Raw genomic sequence first — 17088 nt, 5'->3', positions numbered from 1 at the left:
AAAGGTGTGCTGCTGCTGCTAAATCGCTTCAGTCGTGTCCGACTCTGTGTGACCCCATAGACGGCAGGCCACCAGGCTCCCCCGTCCCTGGGATTCTCCAGGCAAGAACACTGGAGTGGGGTGCCATTGCCTTCTCCAAGGCATGCAAGTGAAAAGTCAAAGTGAAGTCGCTCAGTCGTGTCCAACCCTCAGCGACCCCATGGACTGCAGCCCACCAGGCTCCTCCGTCCATGGGATTTTCCAGGCAAGAGCACTGGAGTGGGGTGCCATTGCCTTCTCCATAAAAAGGTGTAAATTGACACAAATGACACTTGTGTAAATGTGCAGCGACTATGAAAGTTTATGTACAGTGTGTGGGGCGGAAAAGGGAGCCTCCCAAAGAGAAAAAAGCAAAAGGCAGAAAGAGCTCATTTTAAACTCACTGCACCAGCTTCTGCATTCTGACTGTAGCCTGAAGAGAGGCGGGGCAGGAAGGCAGACTTCATGTGGCATTAAGGGTGTTCCCAGCCGCCACCAGGACGCCAGATTTCTGTTAGTTTGTACTTGTTTTTATAGACTTGAAATGGCTACAGGGAGCATACATTCTTTCTATAGTAATCAGGAAACCCAGTAAAGCTACTGATGGTTGAGAAACAAGTTTCTCTAACACTGTACCCTGCCCAGTTTGCAGACAGTGTCAGAGATGGTGCCTGGAGGCCCCAGGCTCGGCGCCCCCACCCCTCTGTGACGACCCTCGTTTTGGTTTTCTCCTTTCCACTCCACCCGGCTGGGCCAAGGGTGCCATCCCAAGTGCAGGGGAGCAGCATTGCTGTTTGAAGTCCTGCTGACTGACTCTCGTGCCCATTGGCTGGCCACTGCCTCCTGCTCCGCCCGGTCTCAGGCCAGGTGGAACCCTGAAGCATTACCAAGGAGCAGCTTTGACTCTCACCCCCTCTGCCTCTCAACAGCTGGGGGACAGCTTTGGGGCAGAGCGCTCGGAGGCTCAGGGCCAATGTCAGTTCCTAGTACTGAGACAAGCCATACTCCTACCCTTTGGGCGTTAAAAGGCCAGTCCTGTCCAACTCTGAGGGCCTGCTGGCCCTGGCTCGGGCCTAGCCCTCGGTTGGCAGGGAAGGGGTAGGACTATCCTTCCTTGTGACCCCCTTCTCCCCTCCCCATCCTGAGGCACGGATAGGAACCCGGCTTTATGGATTGTTGGCAAGGGGGTGAGGGGTCGGGGTGGGGCCTGGATTTCAAGTATCTGTGAGCTTAGATTAACCCTGTATTTAAGGCCACAGCACGCACCGCCCAGGGCCAATACAGGCACTTCTGACATCTTCAAGGTGCCCTGCACTGACAAGCGTCACCCTCTCCCGCCTGAGGTGGGGACTGCGGCCAACCTGGCCCAGCACCTGGCAGCTCTGGCAAGCTATTTCCTCTTGACAGTAAGGGCTGAGTGTTGGGGGAGCCTCCTGGGGAGACTGCCATTCCAGCAGCTGCTGAAGACTGGGGCGCCGGCTTTGATCAGGAGTTCCACACTCCCGCACCGCGGAGAACAGGCGCACACTGCTGCAGGTGCAGGACCTCGCCAAGTGGTGCCCTGGGATGACCTCTGCGAACAAGATAGGCGGACAGAGAGGGGCGACGGCTGAAAAGATCTTCCAGGCGGAGGAGGGCCTGAGAGGGGCAAAGGCTGGAGGTGGGGCGCGGAGCAGGGTGGGGCCTCCCCGGGAAGCGCTGACGTGCAGGCCGGTGGGGGTGACCTGCTGGGGTGGCCACCCCTGGGCCCCGGGAGCCGCCGACCCCCACGGCCCCCAGCCTGCTTTTCTTGCATCACCTCATCATCGACCCCCCGACGGCCAGCTGTGGGGAGGGGGAGGCGGGGCACAAAGGTCGGGGGTGGGCAGTCTCTGCCGCCCGGGAGCAAGCGCCTGAGCGGCCAGCGGGGAGGACCCGCGTACCAGGGACGCCGCCCTGAAGCCGGGGTTCTTGGTGTGGCGTGCGACAGCCCGGACTGGGCCGAGCCCGAGCAGGGGGCTCAGCCGGATAGGCCCGGCCGCCGACGCCCCTCGTTCCCCGGCGGGGCCCGTCCCCAGAGGCCCGGGAGGGAGGTGCCAGGCGACCCTGCGGAGTCCTCTGCAGCCGCACGGCCACCTCACGCCCGCGCTACCGCCGCGGGGGCGCAGACGCGGAACGACGCAGCGCGCGTGCGCCGCGGTCAACCAGCCGGTGAGGCCGAGCGGCCAGCCCAGAATGCAGCGCGCCGCAGGGGCAGCCGGCCGCGGGGCACGCCGGGACGGGCAGGCGGTGGCCGGCCGCGGGGCACGCCGGGACCAGCAGTCCGCTGCAGCGTGGGACCGCCCCTCAGCTGGCCGGCGCCGAGCGCCCGAGGGGCCCAATGGGAGCGGCGACCCGGCCGCCCCGCCCCGCGCCGCCGGACGTCGATGCCGGGACATGGCTGCTGCCGGCGCCGGGTCCTTGAGCTGAGCGCCCGCCGCCTGCCCCCAACCGCCGCCCTCAACCGTCCGCAGGCGGGCCGAGGCGCCGAGGGCCGGCGAGGAGCCGCCGCCGCCACCGCAGCAGGAGGAGGCCGGGCGGCCGGCGCGCTGAGCACATGGCGTCCATCTTACTGAGGAGTTGTCGCGGCCGCGGGCCCGCTCGCCTCCCGCCGCCCCGCTCCGCCGCGCCGAGGGGTAAGCGGCCGGCGCTCGGCCGACGGCGCGGGGCTGGGGCCTGGGGCCGGGGGCCGGGATGGGCGGGTCGCGGAAGGCCGCGGGGCCGGCCGCCCCCTCAGACGGGGCGGGTCGCGGGGCTCGGACCCAGCCCAGAGCCGGGGTCCCACCGAGGTGGGGTGCCTTGAGGGGCCTCGCCCGTCCGCCCTGCCCTGGCCGGCCGTTCGCCCCGAGGGTGGGGAGCGCCCGGGCCGTGGGTGCGAGCGGGAACGGGCCCGTGACCCATTCGCGCTGTGACCTTAGTCGCCCGGCCACCGGCCGCTGTGTCGGGAAAGTTTTGAAGAGAGCACGCTGACAGCCAGCCTGGGGCGGTGTCGGCGCTCCCACCTCGTGGTCGAGCCGGGCGGACCTGGCGCCCACTCGCGAGGCCAGTCTTGCCCTCGGGCCGTCTTCGGGGCTGCAGAGGTGGCGGGGGGCACGGCGGGCACTGGTTCCCGTCCTGCGGGACGTCCGTGGGACCGATACCCTTATGGCGTTCCACGTGGGCCCAGGCCCTTTCTCTCTGGCCTCAGGCAGGTCTCGTTGTCCCTGGAGCTTCAGAGACGCTAGCTGGGACCCGGAGACCGCACCTGAGGCCGAGCTCTCGGGAGCCCACATGCAGGGCGCCTGCACTGACCTGCTCTCCGTGTCCCCTTTTATATTACCCTTTCTCGGTTTGTTGCTTATTATTTTGTCCAAAATAATACTGAGATTCTCGAGTAAAATTACCTGCTTCAAGGTATTTACCCTTTGTAAAGGCACCCTACAAAACATGGTTCTTGTCATTTTTGACACTGATGGCTGATGAGCTGCTTAGACCTTTGGAGCCAGGAGAAGGGCGTGGAGCCGCAGTGAGCACTCCTCTGTGAACCCAGAGTCTGGCTGCCCAGTCCAGCCTGTAGTCCTCGCCTCTCTCTCAGGGCTCTCTCTCTCTTTTCTTCCTGCTTAAGGATGGTAGTAAAGATACTTTGGCCGCACACATTTCTGTAGCATGATTTACAGTTTAAAAGTTAGCTGAATTTGTTTTGTGCTTGAATCATTCCGGGAACACAGGTGTTTCCATAGTAACTAAGCCATGAAGGGGTGAGAGGTGGTCGAGGCCCAGGGCTGGGCTGTAGGGAGCCAGTCCCAGAGCCCTGGAAATGATGCTCCCAGCTGAGCTCGGGGCAGCCTGTTTCTGGAGCACATTTCCCCCATTATTAACATCTTACATCAGTTTGAGTCTTGTCATAATTAGTAAACCCACAGTATTACATAGTGCATAAGGTATTCAGGTTTCCCTTATTCCACACATCGTTTATTCTGATGTCCTTTATTTTTGTCCCAGGACCCCATCCAGGACACCCCATTACATTTAGTCACAATTTCTTTTTGGTCTCTTGGCTGTAATGGTTCCCCAGACTTTCCTTGACAGTTTTGAGGAGATCTGGTCAGGCACATTGTAGGACCCACCTGTTGGGATTTGTCTGCTGCTTTTCTCATGGTTGGACTGAGGTTTGGGGTTTTGGGGAGGAAGATCCCGGAGGTGAAGTGTGTCCTTATCCCTTCCATGTAGGGTGCCTCCTGCAGCAGGACTTACATGGCCCGCTGGCTTTGATCAGCGGGCTCAAGTGGTGTCTACTGTAGAGTTACTTCCTGCCCTTTTGCACACTGTGCTCTTTGGAAGGAAGTTACTGTGTGTGGCGTGGACTTGGGAGTCGGCTGGGACTTGTAGAGGTGGGCTGACCCGATTTGCCAGGTACTGGGTGTGAGACAGAAGGCCTGGCCTCCCGCCATTATTGAAACAAGGGAGCAGGCTGGGGAGCCAGGAGTTCTTAGAGCTGTTGCGTGTGAGGTGCCCGTTGGACCTGAGGGCCTCGTGTACCCACGTGTGTTCAGGTACGGAGTGCCTGGGGAGGATCCTGCTGTAGCTTAGCAGGGAGAACCCAGAGAACGTGGTTCCTGGAAGCCAGGTGAATAAAAGTGTGAGACGGGAAGAAATGAGTTTGGTCTCTTTTCCCCATCCTGGGTTCCTGGCAGAGCCCCTAAAACCCTAGGAATTTCCTGAATGATAAGCAGATCTTTTGCTATTCACAATGAGCCCATTCCCCATACCAAGAGTCTGCTCTAGCTGCGAACCTGTGACTAGAGGGTGGGGCCTTCCAGACCCACAAGGAGGGGAAGGGTCTGGAGACGGAGCTCAGCTGCCAGTGACCAAGGGTGTGATTGACAGTCCCTAGGCCCTGAAGATAGGATAAGGCAATGGCAACCCACTCCAGTACTCTTGCCTGGAGAATCTCATGGACACAGGAGCCTGATAGGGTGCAGTCCGTGGGGTCGCTAAGAGTCGGACACGACTGAGCGACTTCACTTTCACTTTTCACTTTAATGCATTGGAGAAGGAAATGGCAACCCACTCCAGTATTCTTGCCTGGAGAATCCCAGGGATGGCGGAGCCTGGGGGCCTGCCGTCTATGGGGTTGCACAGAGTAGGACATGAGTGAAGTGACTTAGCAGCAGCAGCAGCAGGCCCTGAAGATAGGGACTGGGGAACGGGAGGCTGGGGGAGCTTTTGGACTGGGGGTGCCTGCCAGGCAGTGGGGACAAGACCTCCTGTACCCAAGGACTCTCCCAGATCTCACACTATATCCCTTTCCATCTGGTTGTTCATCTGTATCCTTTATAATAAACTGCAGTATTAGCTTGAGTACTTCCCTGGGTTCTGGGGGGCATTCTAGCGAATTATCAAAACTGAAGGGGTCATGGGAACTCCCAGATTTGTAGTTGGCAGAAGTGTGGGTAGCCTGCAGACCCCACTTGCAACTGGCATTTGAAGTGGTGACAGTCTTGTGGGACAGAGCCCTTCACCTGTGGGTCTGCACTTCCTCTGGAGAGTTAGAGTAGAATTGAGTTGTAGGAGACGCAGCTAGGGTCAGAGGTGGAGGGTGGGTGTTGGGGAAGAGACCACAGAAGGGCCCTCAGGAGGACCGAGTGGCCTGGCAACCTCCTGCAGAGCCTGGAGCCCACTCTGAGTTTACTGTGAAGGCTTCTGAGTGGGGAGAGCAGGGGAAGGGGCTGCCAGGGTCGGGGGAGGGCAAGCCAGGGGGCTCTGGGTGCTGTGGCAGCTGGTCTGGTTGTTGCAAGGTTGTGGGGAGGCTTCTGTTTGGGAGACAAGTTAGACGGGTCCACCTTGGCTGGAGTGAGGGCTTGGGAACTAGAGTTAGAGAAAGCATTAGAAGTGTATCAGAATCCTAAAAATGTGCTGTGTGCTCATCAACATGGTTTATCCAAGAAACGGTTGACTCTTGGTTTTGGTTTTCCTGGTCATTCTCATAACCCCCACCCTTCACATGGGCATGGAGGCTGTTGGGTCATTTGGATGGGGCCCTTGCCATCTAGTCAAAGCTATGGTTTTTCCAGTAGTCATGTATGGATGTGAGAGTTGGACTATAAAGAAAGCTGAACGCTGAAGAACGGATGCTTTTGAACTGTGGTGCTGGAGAAGACTCGAGAGTCCCTTGGACTGCAAGGAGATCAAACCAGTCAATCCTGAAGGAAATCAGTCTTGAATATTCACTGGAAGGACTGATGCTGAAGCTGAAACTCCGATACTTTGGCCACCTGCTGTGAAGAGCTGACACATTGGAAAAGACCCTGATGCTGGGAAAGACTGAAGGCAGGAGGAGAGAAGGGGACCACAGAGCATGAAAAGCAGAACTGAGTTGAGGAGACAACATGACTTTGAGTAAACTCCAGGAGTTGGTGATGGACAGGGAAGCCTGGCGTGCTGTGGTCCATGGGGTTGCAAAGAGTCAGACACAACTGAGCAACTGAACTGAACTGACCTGATGTGACCTTGCTTGCTCTGTGCAGCTGTCTGCCTGTTGGGGGTCACGTGTGCCCTGCCTCTTCCACCAGAGGCAGCTGGAGTGAGTCGGGGTGATCCCACCTGGGGAGACCTGAAGGCCCAGGCTCCCTGGGCCCACGGCCACTAGAGTCTGGTCCCCCACTTAAGGTGCGTTCAGCCAGGGATGCTCCCAAGACACTGCATTCCACCCGGGGCAGAGCCCTCACCTCACAGCACTCAGAGTGGGCTTCCAGAAGCTTGCTCCACAGAAGGAAGAGATGCCTGCATAAAGCCACTGTTTGAGACTGACTTTGTTTTTTCTGTTTTTGTCACAGGTCCTGCTGGGGATCTGGCCTGCCTCAGTGGTGCCAGCGCTGTGGGGTTGATGAGCTATGTGTGAGTAAATGAACGTCACTTTCCGCCTGTTTAAACATGGGGGCTTGAAAGTGCTCAGGTGTCGTGGTTCTTGGCTTGTGTAGGTGGTATATCCTGCTTTGTCCTCTTAAACCTGTATCTTTGCGTCTTGACATATGTAGCCACGTACTTTAGTGAATATTTGGGAAATAAACACTCGTAATCCCATACCTGTTACAGGTATCATTCGCCTTTTTGGTGTATTATTCTGGTCTTTTTTTTTTAAGTAATTTATTAGGCTGTGCTGAGTCTTAGTTGTGGCATGTGGGATTTAGTTCCCTCTCAAGGATCGAACCCGGGCCCCCTGCATTGGGAGCGTGGACCTTAGCCCCTGGACCACAGAAGTCCCTTGTATCTGTGCGGTAAACCTGCAGTGGTGTCTGCTGTCTGCACAGTTGCTGAGTCTCCTCCATCCTCACGCAGCTGCTGTTTCCAGGGGCTTCTCTGTGAACGCACACAGACCCTCCCCCACACCACGCTTGGTCCTTCCCAGAAGACCCTGTGGATTGATCATCGGGCTTTCCCTACCGGCTCTGAGGCCGGATCTGGAGTGTGGTGGGAGGTCTGTGGTACTGCTGAGAGGCGGGAGGGCTTCCTGGAGGGAGTGGCTCCTACAGGCCTCCCCGTTTCTTCCCATGGGGCTGCTGCACTCTCCCTGTCTGCCATCACCCCTGCCTGCACCCCAGGCTTGGTCTCCTGACCCTCACCTGTGTGTCAGGGCGTCCACGTCCGCCGGCCCTGGTGCCTGGAGTGGACGCCCACGATCCTTCTTGTGTGAGAGCGTCCAGTCCCTGACAGCCCCTTGTCCCTGGAGCTGGGGGTGCTTCGGGTTCTTTCATTGATTTGTTGCCTCCTCTTGGCTCTGAAACTCCGGGAGGGTGCTTCCTGTGACAGATTTGATTCCCTAAAACAAAGACTGCACAAGTTGCACACGCTTGGCTGTTAAAGCACAAGTGTGTGTAAGCGTATTTTCAGTTTTTAGTTCTAACATCAAGTGCTAGAATGAGGAGCTGGCCCAGCCTCTCTGCCTGAGAGCAGCTCCTTCGTGGAGGGGCAGGGGTGCGTGTGCAGTGTGTGATGGGGACGCGACGCGGTGTTTTCAAAAGCCCCTCCCCACAGCAGCCCTTGCCGGCCGCTCTTGCTGCTGGGGTGCTCCCAGCCAGCTCTGGGCTTTGATTTGATTAGGCTTCTCTCCTGACACTCCCCAGACTTTGTTGCCATGAAATCTCTTTATGATGTGGAGGTATTAGCATATGAGCCTAGAACCTCTCTGCCCTCGCTAAAGTGCGCCCTTCCAGCTGTCAGAGCTCTCAGTGACCTCTGTAGCCTGCGGCTGGCATGCCGGGGGCTGGGGGCCCAGCGAGGTGACGGGGGATTGCTGTGCAGGGTGTGGTCCCGCAGGGCGAGCTGTCGGGTTTTGGCGTGAAGTTGTTGGGTTTAAGGTAGTGACTGCCAAACGGGTTAGCGCTGCGTGTGGACTCACCTCGCCGTATGGACCAGCCCGGTGGCGGGGGCAGTGCCTCGGGTCAGCGACCCCAGCGCTTGTGGGGCTGGTGCGCCGCCGCCCTTGGGCAGGGAGTGTCCACCCCAGTGGCGCCTCTGCTCTCCACTGCCTTCCAGATGATCTTCTGAATGAGTTCAGTTCTGAAGTGGTCTTTTGGGGATTGTAACCGGTATGTCGTTAAACTTGTAACATCACTTGGAATATTAACTTTGTAGTCTTTCCATGGTAAGTTGTTTTCTTTATTTAGACTTTCTCTCTTTGGGAAAAGAGTGTGTCCTGTTCTTTGCGTAGGCAGAGTGCACGGGCTTTAAGACAGTTCCCAGATGTGCTCCGTTTGGAGGTGCTGGGGCTCCCTCAGTGTTAGCTTTCTGGGTGATTGTTGGTGGCATGTACGTCACTCGCTTGGGTGTGGTCTCCGGAGTGGCCACCTTGCACAGCTCTGTGAGTTGTTTTTAGCTCATCTGGTTGTTAATCGCCAAGTACACCGTAATGTTTTTTTGTCTTTTCCTTCCCAATGCATTTGCTTCTGTTGTAGTTTTTTCATTCTCAATAGCCAGGTCTGTTATCAGAGAACTGTAGTCACTCATGCATTATCATGACAGCAGAAAATAGTGACTCTAGCGTTGTATAAATTCACAGCATTTAGAAAGTTAAAGTGCCTCACAAGGCTGTCCTGTGGCCTCCAAGGCTCCAGTGGGTGTTGTGGGCAGCGGTCCCCGGGTCCCAGCCGACGGGCACGTTGTTCTGCAGGTGATGATGGGGTCCCCTTGGGTCCCTGGGCACCTGTACTTTGGGGACAGCTCCTGGGTCATAGTGCCTGTTGCTGCACCCTGCCTTCCCTTTCCTCTTCGCCCTGAGGAGCTGAGGCGGCACAGAGGTTGGCACCCACCTGGCCCGACCTCGGGCTGCTGTCTTGGTACGCTGACCCCTGGGTTGGCAGGTGTGTACAGGGTCAAGTCGTGGCTGTGTGGAGAGCTGGTCAGGTCCCTGTGGCGGGCGCCTTGGGCGCAGGGATGCTCTGCTGGACCTGCTTCGCTTCTCTTCCGGAAGGTGTTGGCAGGGTGCTGGGCTGAGGTGGATGCGTGTCCCGGTCCTTAGGGCAGACAGGCAGGGCCTCCTCCAGCAACATGTGTTTCCTGTTGAGACATTGCTTTCGTCTAGCATGGTGTGTACACACACGCACGCACTCTCTCTCTGAAGATGGTTTATCCTGAAAGACAGAAGGAAAAGAAAGGCTGCAGGGCCTGGGGTGGGGTGGGGGTGGGGTCCCGGCTCCACACGGCTGAGGGGCCGACGCTTCCAGGACATGGGCGCCGGGGCCCTGGCGGCTGGGGAGAGTGGGAGCCACCCTCTGCCCACCAAGAGGCAGCGGTGCCCAGGTTAGTTTCATTTTGATGGAGATTTTTTTAATGATAAATTATATAAAATTTATAAATTTATAGTGATAAATTGTATAAATTATATAAAAGTATATATTTGTACTTTTTGAAAATAGCTAGATCTCCCTGGCTAGACGGTTGATAACCTCTCGAACGTGCCTGAAGGCAGCCAGATTCCTGGGCCCTCGTGGCCCTCGCCCGATGCACCCTGGGCTGCTCTGCTGGGTCTGCCTTCCTGGGTCTCTGTCCTTGCCTCCTGGCTGTCCCTTGTCACTGATGTCACACCTCGTGGAAGCCACTTGCCTCCGAGGTAAAGGGGGTGGAAAAGTGGATAAGCCTGGTGAAGTTTGTGGGTGGGGGCCCTGCTGGGCTCTGGGCGAGGCCATTCTCCAGCCACTGGGACTCGGGACAGGGCAGGGCTGAAGGACCGGTGGGACAGGACCGGCCTGGCCCTTTAAGGCAGAACCAAGGGCCTGGAACAGAAGAGAGGCCACGGCCGCCCCTGCCCAGCTGGCCAGTGCCAAGGCGGCCGTGCAGTGCCTCTGTGTGCAAGGGCAGAGCTTCCTCCTCCCCGACCGGCGGCGTCTCCACCCCAAGGGTGCCCGAGGAGCTGTCCGGGGTTCATCCCCAAGGGATGCTCTCGAAGCAGGGAGGCTGCCTCTCCCAGGTCACGTGGCAGTCATCAGCGGAATTGGAGTTTGACCTGGGCCAGGCTGCGCAGACCTTGAGTCCCCGCTGCTGGCAACAGACCAGGTGTGCAGAGATGACCGGACAGGTGGGAAGAAGCTGGGGTGTGCTCGAAGTAAACGGCCCTGTCTCTGGGCCTCTGGCCACCCCAGAGTGGACTTGTGCATGAGAGGGAGAGGTCTCTAAGGGACAGGTGAGATACGAAGACGTGAAACACAGAACTGTGCACGTAAATATTGTCTCGGCGATGGATTCCAAGAGGCCTTCTGCCACTGGACGGGGGCCTCTTGGTTGTGCCCAGACCTGGGGTCATGCTAGGTCTGGATGGGCACTGAGAGCTGGGGAGTGCCCGGCGCAGGCTCCACAAACTCAGGCTGCCAACGACCCTCCTCGAGTGGCCGTCTGCAGGCAGACCCTGAGGGCACAGCCGCGTGGCGCTGGAGGAGCACGCTGGTTTTCTCTTGCTGCCGCAGGTTCGGATGCCCTGCGGGCCTGATGTGGTGCCAGTGGAAGACGGTGCCGAGTTGTGCAGGCAGCTCACCTGTTCCTCGCTGGGCCTTCTGGAGCCGGCGGTCTAGTGGGAGGAATCCACATATGAGGATTCGAGAGAGCAGGCACAAGGGTGGCCCTGCAGGTCAGGGGCCAAGGAAGCGCCGGGCAGAGCCCTCCCTACAGGGTGTCTGGCGGGCACAGGCCTGGGCCTGGCCGAGGGGGAGGTGTGGGAGGAGGGGCGGGCCTGGGCTGCGGGCTCTACTCTGCGCGTTTGTCCTGCACAAAGGCCTCTGGTCCACTGATGCATGGGTCTGGCTCACTCTTGACTGGAACATTCTCCCTAAATTTCAGAACTTGCTCAGGAGCTGTAAGGTCTTGGTAGAAACTCGCCTCTTAGGGGAAAGCACTGGCCCGGGGGCCCCCCCAGAGGCTGGGTCTGTCTGATCTGGGGGTTGAGTCTTTGCTGGTTGGTTGTGTCCGACCTGCCCCTTTGAGGCTGTGGGCACCGGCCAGCCCCCCTGGCCTCCCGCAAGACCTCTGTGAGCGGCCCCTTCGCCTCTGACAGTGGGCGTGGCTCCCTGTCAGCAAGGGGCCGGGAGTCTGTCTGTCCAGCAGGGACAGTTGGCTGGGAGGTGTGACTGGGCCGCTGGGCCGCCTCGGCAGGCGGCTGGCGCCTCACCGGACTTCTTTTCTTCTTCCTCAAGGCCTCTTCCGTTGGGCAGCTGCGCTCCCGTCCACCCCGTGTACCTTTCCCTCCGCGCCGACCCCCTGGGCTGCTGGACACTGAGGCCCAAGCGCGCGTGCGCGGTGCTTGCGGGGCCGAGGCTCCTCCCTGTGCGCTGCTGGCACTCCTCGCACCCGCTGGGCGATGACTCCATGGTGGAGAAGTCCCTCCGGTCCCTCAAGGACAAGAACAAGAAGCTGGAGGAAGGCGGCCCCGTGTATAGCCCGCCCGCACAGGCGGCGGTGAGGAAGCCCCTGGGGCAGCGAGTCCTGGACGAGCTGAAGCACTACTACCACGGCTTCCGCCTGCTCTGGATCGACACCAAGATCGCGGCGCGCATGCTCTGGCGCATCCTCCACGGCCACAGCCTGACCCGCCGCGAGCGCAGGCAGGTAATGGACGCGTCCGCACCGCCTGCGAAGAGGGACCCGGCTCTGGAAGCGTAGCTGACTGGGGCTGGGGCAACAGGGCACTAAGACCCCCTGTGTCGGAGAATAAACAGTGGGGGCCCTCCTGGGGAGCTGTGGGGAGTCCGACGGGGCTCTTCCCTTTCTCCTCCGCAGTTGTGTGTGGTTCCATGTTTTTTCATGATATTTAAATATCAGATTTTCCTTTGTAGGAAACTACGCACCCTAAAATTTATTTTTAACCATTTTTAATAAACAGTCTGTGACATTAAGTCCATTCACATTGTGGTGAAGTCGGTACCACCAGAACTGTTTTCATCTTTTCCTCAGCTGAAACTGCCTCCTTTTAAATAACGTTTGCTGTCTCTTGCCCCCAGCCTCTGGCCCCACCATTCTACTTCCTGTGTCTTAATCTGACTCCTCTGGAAGTCAGAGGAGTGACGCCGCATATCAGTGGAATTGCAGAGGGTCTGTTCTTCATGACTGGCTGGCTTCACTGAGCACACTGTCCTAAAGGTTCACCCTTGTGGTGACAGGTGTCCGAATCTCCTTCCTTTTTAAGGCTGCATAGCCTTCCACCCTGTGGATAGACCACAGTTTATTCATTTGTCCATCTGTGGGCATTTGGATTGTTCCTGTATTTTGTCTATTGTAGGTAAATGGAATTTTAAAAACTTCATTTTCCATTTGTTTACTGAGAGTATAGAGAAGCAGAGTTGATTTTTATCAGCGTGTGGAATGTAAGGTGTGACTGCAGGCCTCCTTGGGGCCTCGCTGAGGGCCAGTCCTCAGGGCATGGTCTTGTCCAGCTCTCTGCCGGGCCAGGGGGCAACTGCGGAAGCCCTGGGCCGGCCCGGTCGCAGCAGCTGCTGGTGACGAGTCCCACTTCTCGTACAGAGTTAGCTCCCACCCAGCTTTTCCTTTCCTTTTTAAGCTCTTTTGGCCGCATCCCACACAGCATGGGTGATAGATCCCCAGCCAGGGGTCTGACACGTGCCCCCTGCAGTGGGAGCGAGGGGTCCTAACCACTGGCCTGCCAGGGGAGCCCTGCACCCAGGTTTTCTGAAACCCCAAGGTTGGGCCCCTGGGGTGCCTGTGGAGCCCTGTCCACTCCCCGGGAGGGCCCACGGCCGCTCTCTGGCTGTTGTGGAAGCCGTGCTCCCCGGTCACCCTCGCCCTCTGCCTGTCCAGTTCCTCCGCATCTGCGCCGACCTCTTCCGCCTGGTGCCCTTCCTGGTCTTTGTGGTGGTGCCCTTCATGGAGTTCCTGCTGCCCGTCGCTGTGAAGCTCTTCCCCAACATGCTGCCGTCCACGTTCGAGACCCAGTCCAGCAAGGTGACCGGCCTGTTCCAGACCCAGCTTGAAGTAGTTACAGAGCTGCATTGTTCAAGTGTGCCATAGGTTACAGCTTCTCTAGGGCAGTGTTCCCCAAGCCACAGACGGAGACCCGTTCATGGGGTGACACGCTCTAGGGAAAGGTGGGCCAACTGAGGCCCACGCCGCCCCCCCCCCCCCCCCGCCCCCGGCACTAAGGCCTTCTGGGGACACGCGCGCCCTGTTGTGTGTGTACTGTCTGATGGCCTTCATGTTTCCCGTGGCTCAGCCCACAGGGTCTGAAAAGCTTTACTGGCTGGCTGTTTATGGAACTGGTGGGTCCTTTCTGTGGTGGAGGGTTGCGGGGGGCAGGTGTGTCACACAGAATTTCCTAAGTCATGAGCTAGAAAGTTTTGGAAAACAACTCATCGGTGAAGGAAGTGCTGTCAGGAGGCATCTGGGAGGCTGGGGTGCAGTGCCCTCTCTGACCTCACAGGAGGAGAGGCTGAAAAAGGAGCTGCGGGTCAAGCTGGAGCTGGCCAAGTTCCTCCAGGACACCATTGAGGAGATGGCCCTGAAGAACAAGGCTGCCAAGGGGAGCGCCACCAAAGACTTCTCCGTGTTCTTCCAGAAGGTGCTGTGGCGCTTTGTCCCCGTGGCCGGGCCTGTGGTCCCCGGAGCTGGTCAGCAGCTGGGGCCCCTGCCTTCTCGGGAGGCGCCCCTTGTCGCCCTTCCCCCCTTTCACTGCACGGTGAGGGTGGGGTTCAGGGCCGGGGCTGGAGGGCTGTAACTGGTCCCACCCGCGCCCGTGGAGGCCACACCGCTGTCCACCAGCCTCGTCTGGGCCTCCAGACTGCAGCGGCCCTGGGGGAGGACCGAGGGCCCACAGTTGTGACAAGCGGGGCCCGGGCTGGGGAGGAGGGGGCAGACTGCCCCACATGGAGAGACCCGGCATCTCCCTGCCGGCCGTCTCTGTCCCGCTGGCCCAGCATGCGAGGCCCAGGGGCCGGACCCCACGTGCCGAGTGACGCCCAGGGGCCGCTCCCTGTGGGGGTCCCTGAGCGTTGAGCTGCCCTTCTGCTTTGTCCTGACTTAGGGCGTGTGCCCGGGAGTTGGGGGGTGCTGGGGGCACATAGCCCGCCTGCTGTGGGGGTGCCTGCTGGTAGTGACCCTCACGATGGCTCCTGCAGATCCGAGAGACGGGCGAGAGACCCAGCAACGAGGAAATCATGCGCTTTTCTAAGTTGTTTGAAGATGAGCTGACCCTGGACAACCTCACGCGCCCACAGCTGGTGGCGCTGTGCAAGCTGCTGGAGCTGCAGTCCATCGGCACCAACAACTTCCTGCGCTTCCAGCTCACCATGAGGCTGCGCTCCATCAAGGCGGACGACAAGGTGGGCGCGTGTCTGGGCTCCGGGGCGAGTGCTGGGGTCGCACGGGGTTCAGCCGCCATGACAGCCCATCTCCGTGATAGGAAGTAGTGACTGAGAAGGTGGGTTTTACGGCGGCCTGACATTTTATTATACAGTGTATCATGATTTATTAACTGTTACTTTAACTAATCTTGTGCTGCCCTAAAAAGCAGTCTAATCAACACTTTTTAACATAGATTTTGCTCCAGATCTTTGATAGATCCTATAGAAATAGTGACCTAGAATTGGGGCCTTGTGACTAAAGGGCAGGAAGTCAAAAGCAGGTCCTGACCATGACCTGGTTGCCCCCTGGCCTGCAGCGCGCCTCGAGTGTGCGTCTCCCGGGGAGAGGTCCCGAGGAGCCCCGCGTCCTCTCTGGAGCACCTTCGGCCTTCAGTCTGTGGCACCTGGTGTTTGAGCTGGGCCAGCCTCTGCTGTTGACTTAACGGCTTCCATCCTCACAGCTGCCGTGTGTGCTCACTGGTGTTCTGACCTGCGCGGACGGCCTCCTGTCTCACAGCCGGTGTGCTCAGTCCTGACTCGGCTCCTGGTTCTCCTGCCTGCTTTATGTTCCTCTTAATCTCTTTCCTTTCCTTCTTTTGCATTAATTAGGTGTTTACTCTTGTGTTCTCTCTCCATTAGCTTGTTATTTACTTGTTACCTGAGCTGTTTCTCTAGAGTTTACAGCTGGCTTCCCTGAGCACAGGAGTCTGGCAGAGTAGATGCTTTTCCTGCCACACGCGTGCTGGGGCCCCGCAGGGTCCCCGCCGCACTTGCCTCCTCCCTTGCGAGTGTTGCCTGCGTTTCTGCACCCAAGCTAATGTCTGTGCTCCACCGCGCGTTTCTCCTCCTGACCCCGGGCCTTCCTGCCTGTTTCCACCGGGCTGATTCCTCCACTGGACGAGTCCCCTCTGTATTAGCCTCCCTCCTGCAGGGTGTCGCTGGGCAGAGGACCCAGGGCTCACGGGTCTCTTTCAACGTTTAAAGACGCTGCTGAGCACATGCCCGCCGCCAGGCCTGCTGCTGTTCTCTGAAGATGACGTCTTTCTCAGCAGTGCCTCAGAGTTTGTTTGCATTTAGCAGTTTCGCAGTAACGTCCCAAGGCGGTATTTCTGTGCTCCTGTTTCCTGGTTCTGGTGCTTCCGTTGTCTCATTAAATGCCACTCCCCCAGTACATCTGGCTACCTATCCTCTCTTCCTCTTGAGCTGATTACTCTTAAATCCATCCTCTGAGATTCCTGTTTTCAGGTAAAACTTTCCGTCTTGTTCTCCAGAAGCAGATCAGCACCGCATTCCGTAGGCATGAAGAGACGGGGTGCTTCCGCTCTGTGGAAAGCCTGCCATGTGGCTGCCCCCCTGGGGACAGGCGGCTTGACCTCAGTGCTGGGATTCCTGGGAGGTGGGGGGCGGCCAGACGTCTCCTGTTGAGAAGTGGACAGGGCATACTTTCCTCCTGACATGAGGTGAAAACATGCATAAGAAGCCTGGAAAGCAGGGAGAAGCCCCTGAGACCCTAGGAATGACACGGGAGGTCTTTGTGCCTCAGAGTCCCAGCCTTGGGCCTGAAGAAGCCGGAAGTCACTGATGAGGACAGACCCTGAAAGCCTGCCTACTGACCCAGGGAGAGGGGCCGCCCGGCAGGCGGAAGGCGTCCAAGAGTGCCTGTGCTGCTGCAGCCAGACGCCACAGGGAGCCGCGTCCCCCACACGCCAGGCGCTGGGGTCCGCGACAGTGGGGCTCTGTCAGTGAGGTCTGCGAGTGCTGGCTCGTTCCCCACCCCGTCCTCCCTGCTAGAGTGGCGTGGAGGGGCCAGGCAGCAGGCTCGCCTGCCCCTCCCAGCCAGCGAGCATGCTTACGGGGGCCCAGTCCACCCACCCGGTCCAGCCATCGGAAGAGCCTCTGCCCCGGCCTCAGTGGAGGCCACGTCCCACCTGTTCCAGAACACGCCCAGGATGCAATTTACGGGTATGACTGAGTGACATCACAGAGAGCTCACGGCCGTTGGAGGGAGCGCGTGCTCACAGTTCCCAGAAACGGGGCTGGGAAATGAGGGGAGGCGGAGCCGTGGCTCAGGCCTGTACCCCTGGTGGGGTCGGAGTGGCCAGCTGGAGGCGTTGCTGATTGGCCAGGAAGGGAAACAGAGGTCGGGGTCTGTGGTTGGAGAGTTTGAAACACGAGTTCTGCACACCCAGGAAAGCCCACAGGGGCGATGCAGACAACTGTGGCTGTTAGTGTGGAT

The 17088-nt window shown here is 58.8% G+C and overlaps 2 protein-coding genes across 4 annotated transcripts in view; one reads left to right on the top strand and one right to left on the bottom strand.

Annotated features, from left to right (window-relative positions):
* Positions 1–316: 316 nt before the first annotated feature.
* LOC147370156 (uncharacterized) lies at positions 317–9742 on the bottom strand. Its single transcript, XM_086407825.1, has 5 exons — positions 9715–9742; positions 9324–9503; positions 9099–9222; positions 1941–3150; positions 317–1591 (listed from the first exon to the last, which is right to left on the bottom strand). The coding sequence occupies exons 1-5, from the start codon at positions 9740–9742 to the stop codon at positions 1409–1411; spliced, it is 1725 nt and encodes a 574-aa protein (XP_086263951.1). The 3' UTR covers positions 317–1408.
* Positions 2408–17088, top strand: part of LETM1 (leucine zipper and EF-hand containing transmembrane protein 1) — a 27058-nt gene continuing 12377 nt past the window's right edge. For all 3 annotated transcript variants that reach the window (XM_086404494.1, XM_086404493.1, XM_086404492.1), the window contains exons 1-6: positions 2408–2672; positions 6852–6912; positions 11697–12108; positions 13315–13458; positions 13934–14071; positions 14628–14831. In XM_086404494.1, coding sequence (XP_086260620.1) covers positions 2594–2672; positions 6852–6912; positions 11697–12108; positions 13315–13458; positions 13934–14071; positions 14628–14831 — 1038 coding nt within the window. In that variant the 5' untranslated portion in view covers positions 2408–2593. The remainder of the gene's footprint in view (positions 2673–6851; positions 6913–11696; positions 12109–13314; positions 13459–13933; positions 14072–14627; positions 14832–17088) is intronic.

Source organism: Bos grunniens, chromosome 6 (assembly GCF_055505025.1).
Source record: "Bos grunniens cultivar Pamir isolate PY7600 chromosome 6, Bosgru_T2T1.0, whole genome shotgun sequence".
In the NCBI taxonomy this organism is placed as follows: Eukaryota; Metazoa; Chordata; class Mammalia; order Artiodactyla; family Bovidae; genus Bos; species Bos grunniens.
The sequence above is the reverse complement of the archived record's forward strand: the minus strand, read 5'-3'. Positions and strand labels throughout refer to the sequence as shown.

Bases quoted from the DNA above. Each gene is read 5' to 3' on its own strand.
- LOC147370156 (XM_086407825.1), bottom strand. From the start codon at position 9,742: ATGTCCTGGAAGCGTCGGCCCCTCAGCC. The intron at 9,223-9,323 runs GTGGGTGCCAAC...CTGTCCCCAAAG, and splicing joins GCAGCCCGAGGTCGGGCCAG to TACAGGTGCCCAGGGACCCA. The intron at 3,151-9,098 runs GTGAGGCACTTT...GACGTCCCGCAG, and splicing joins GGAGGCCACAGGACAGCCTT to GACGGGAACCAGTGCCCGCC.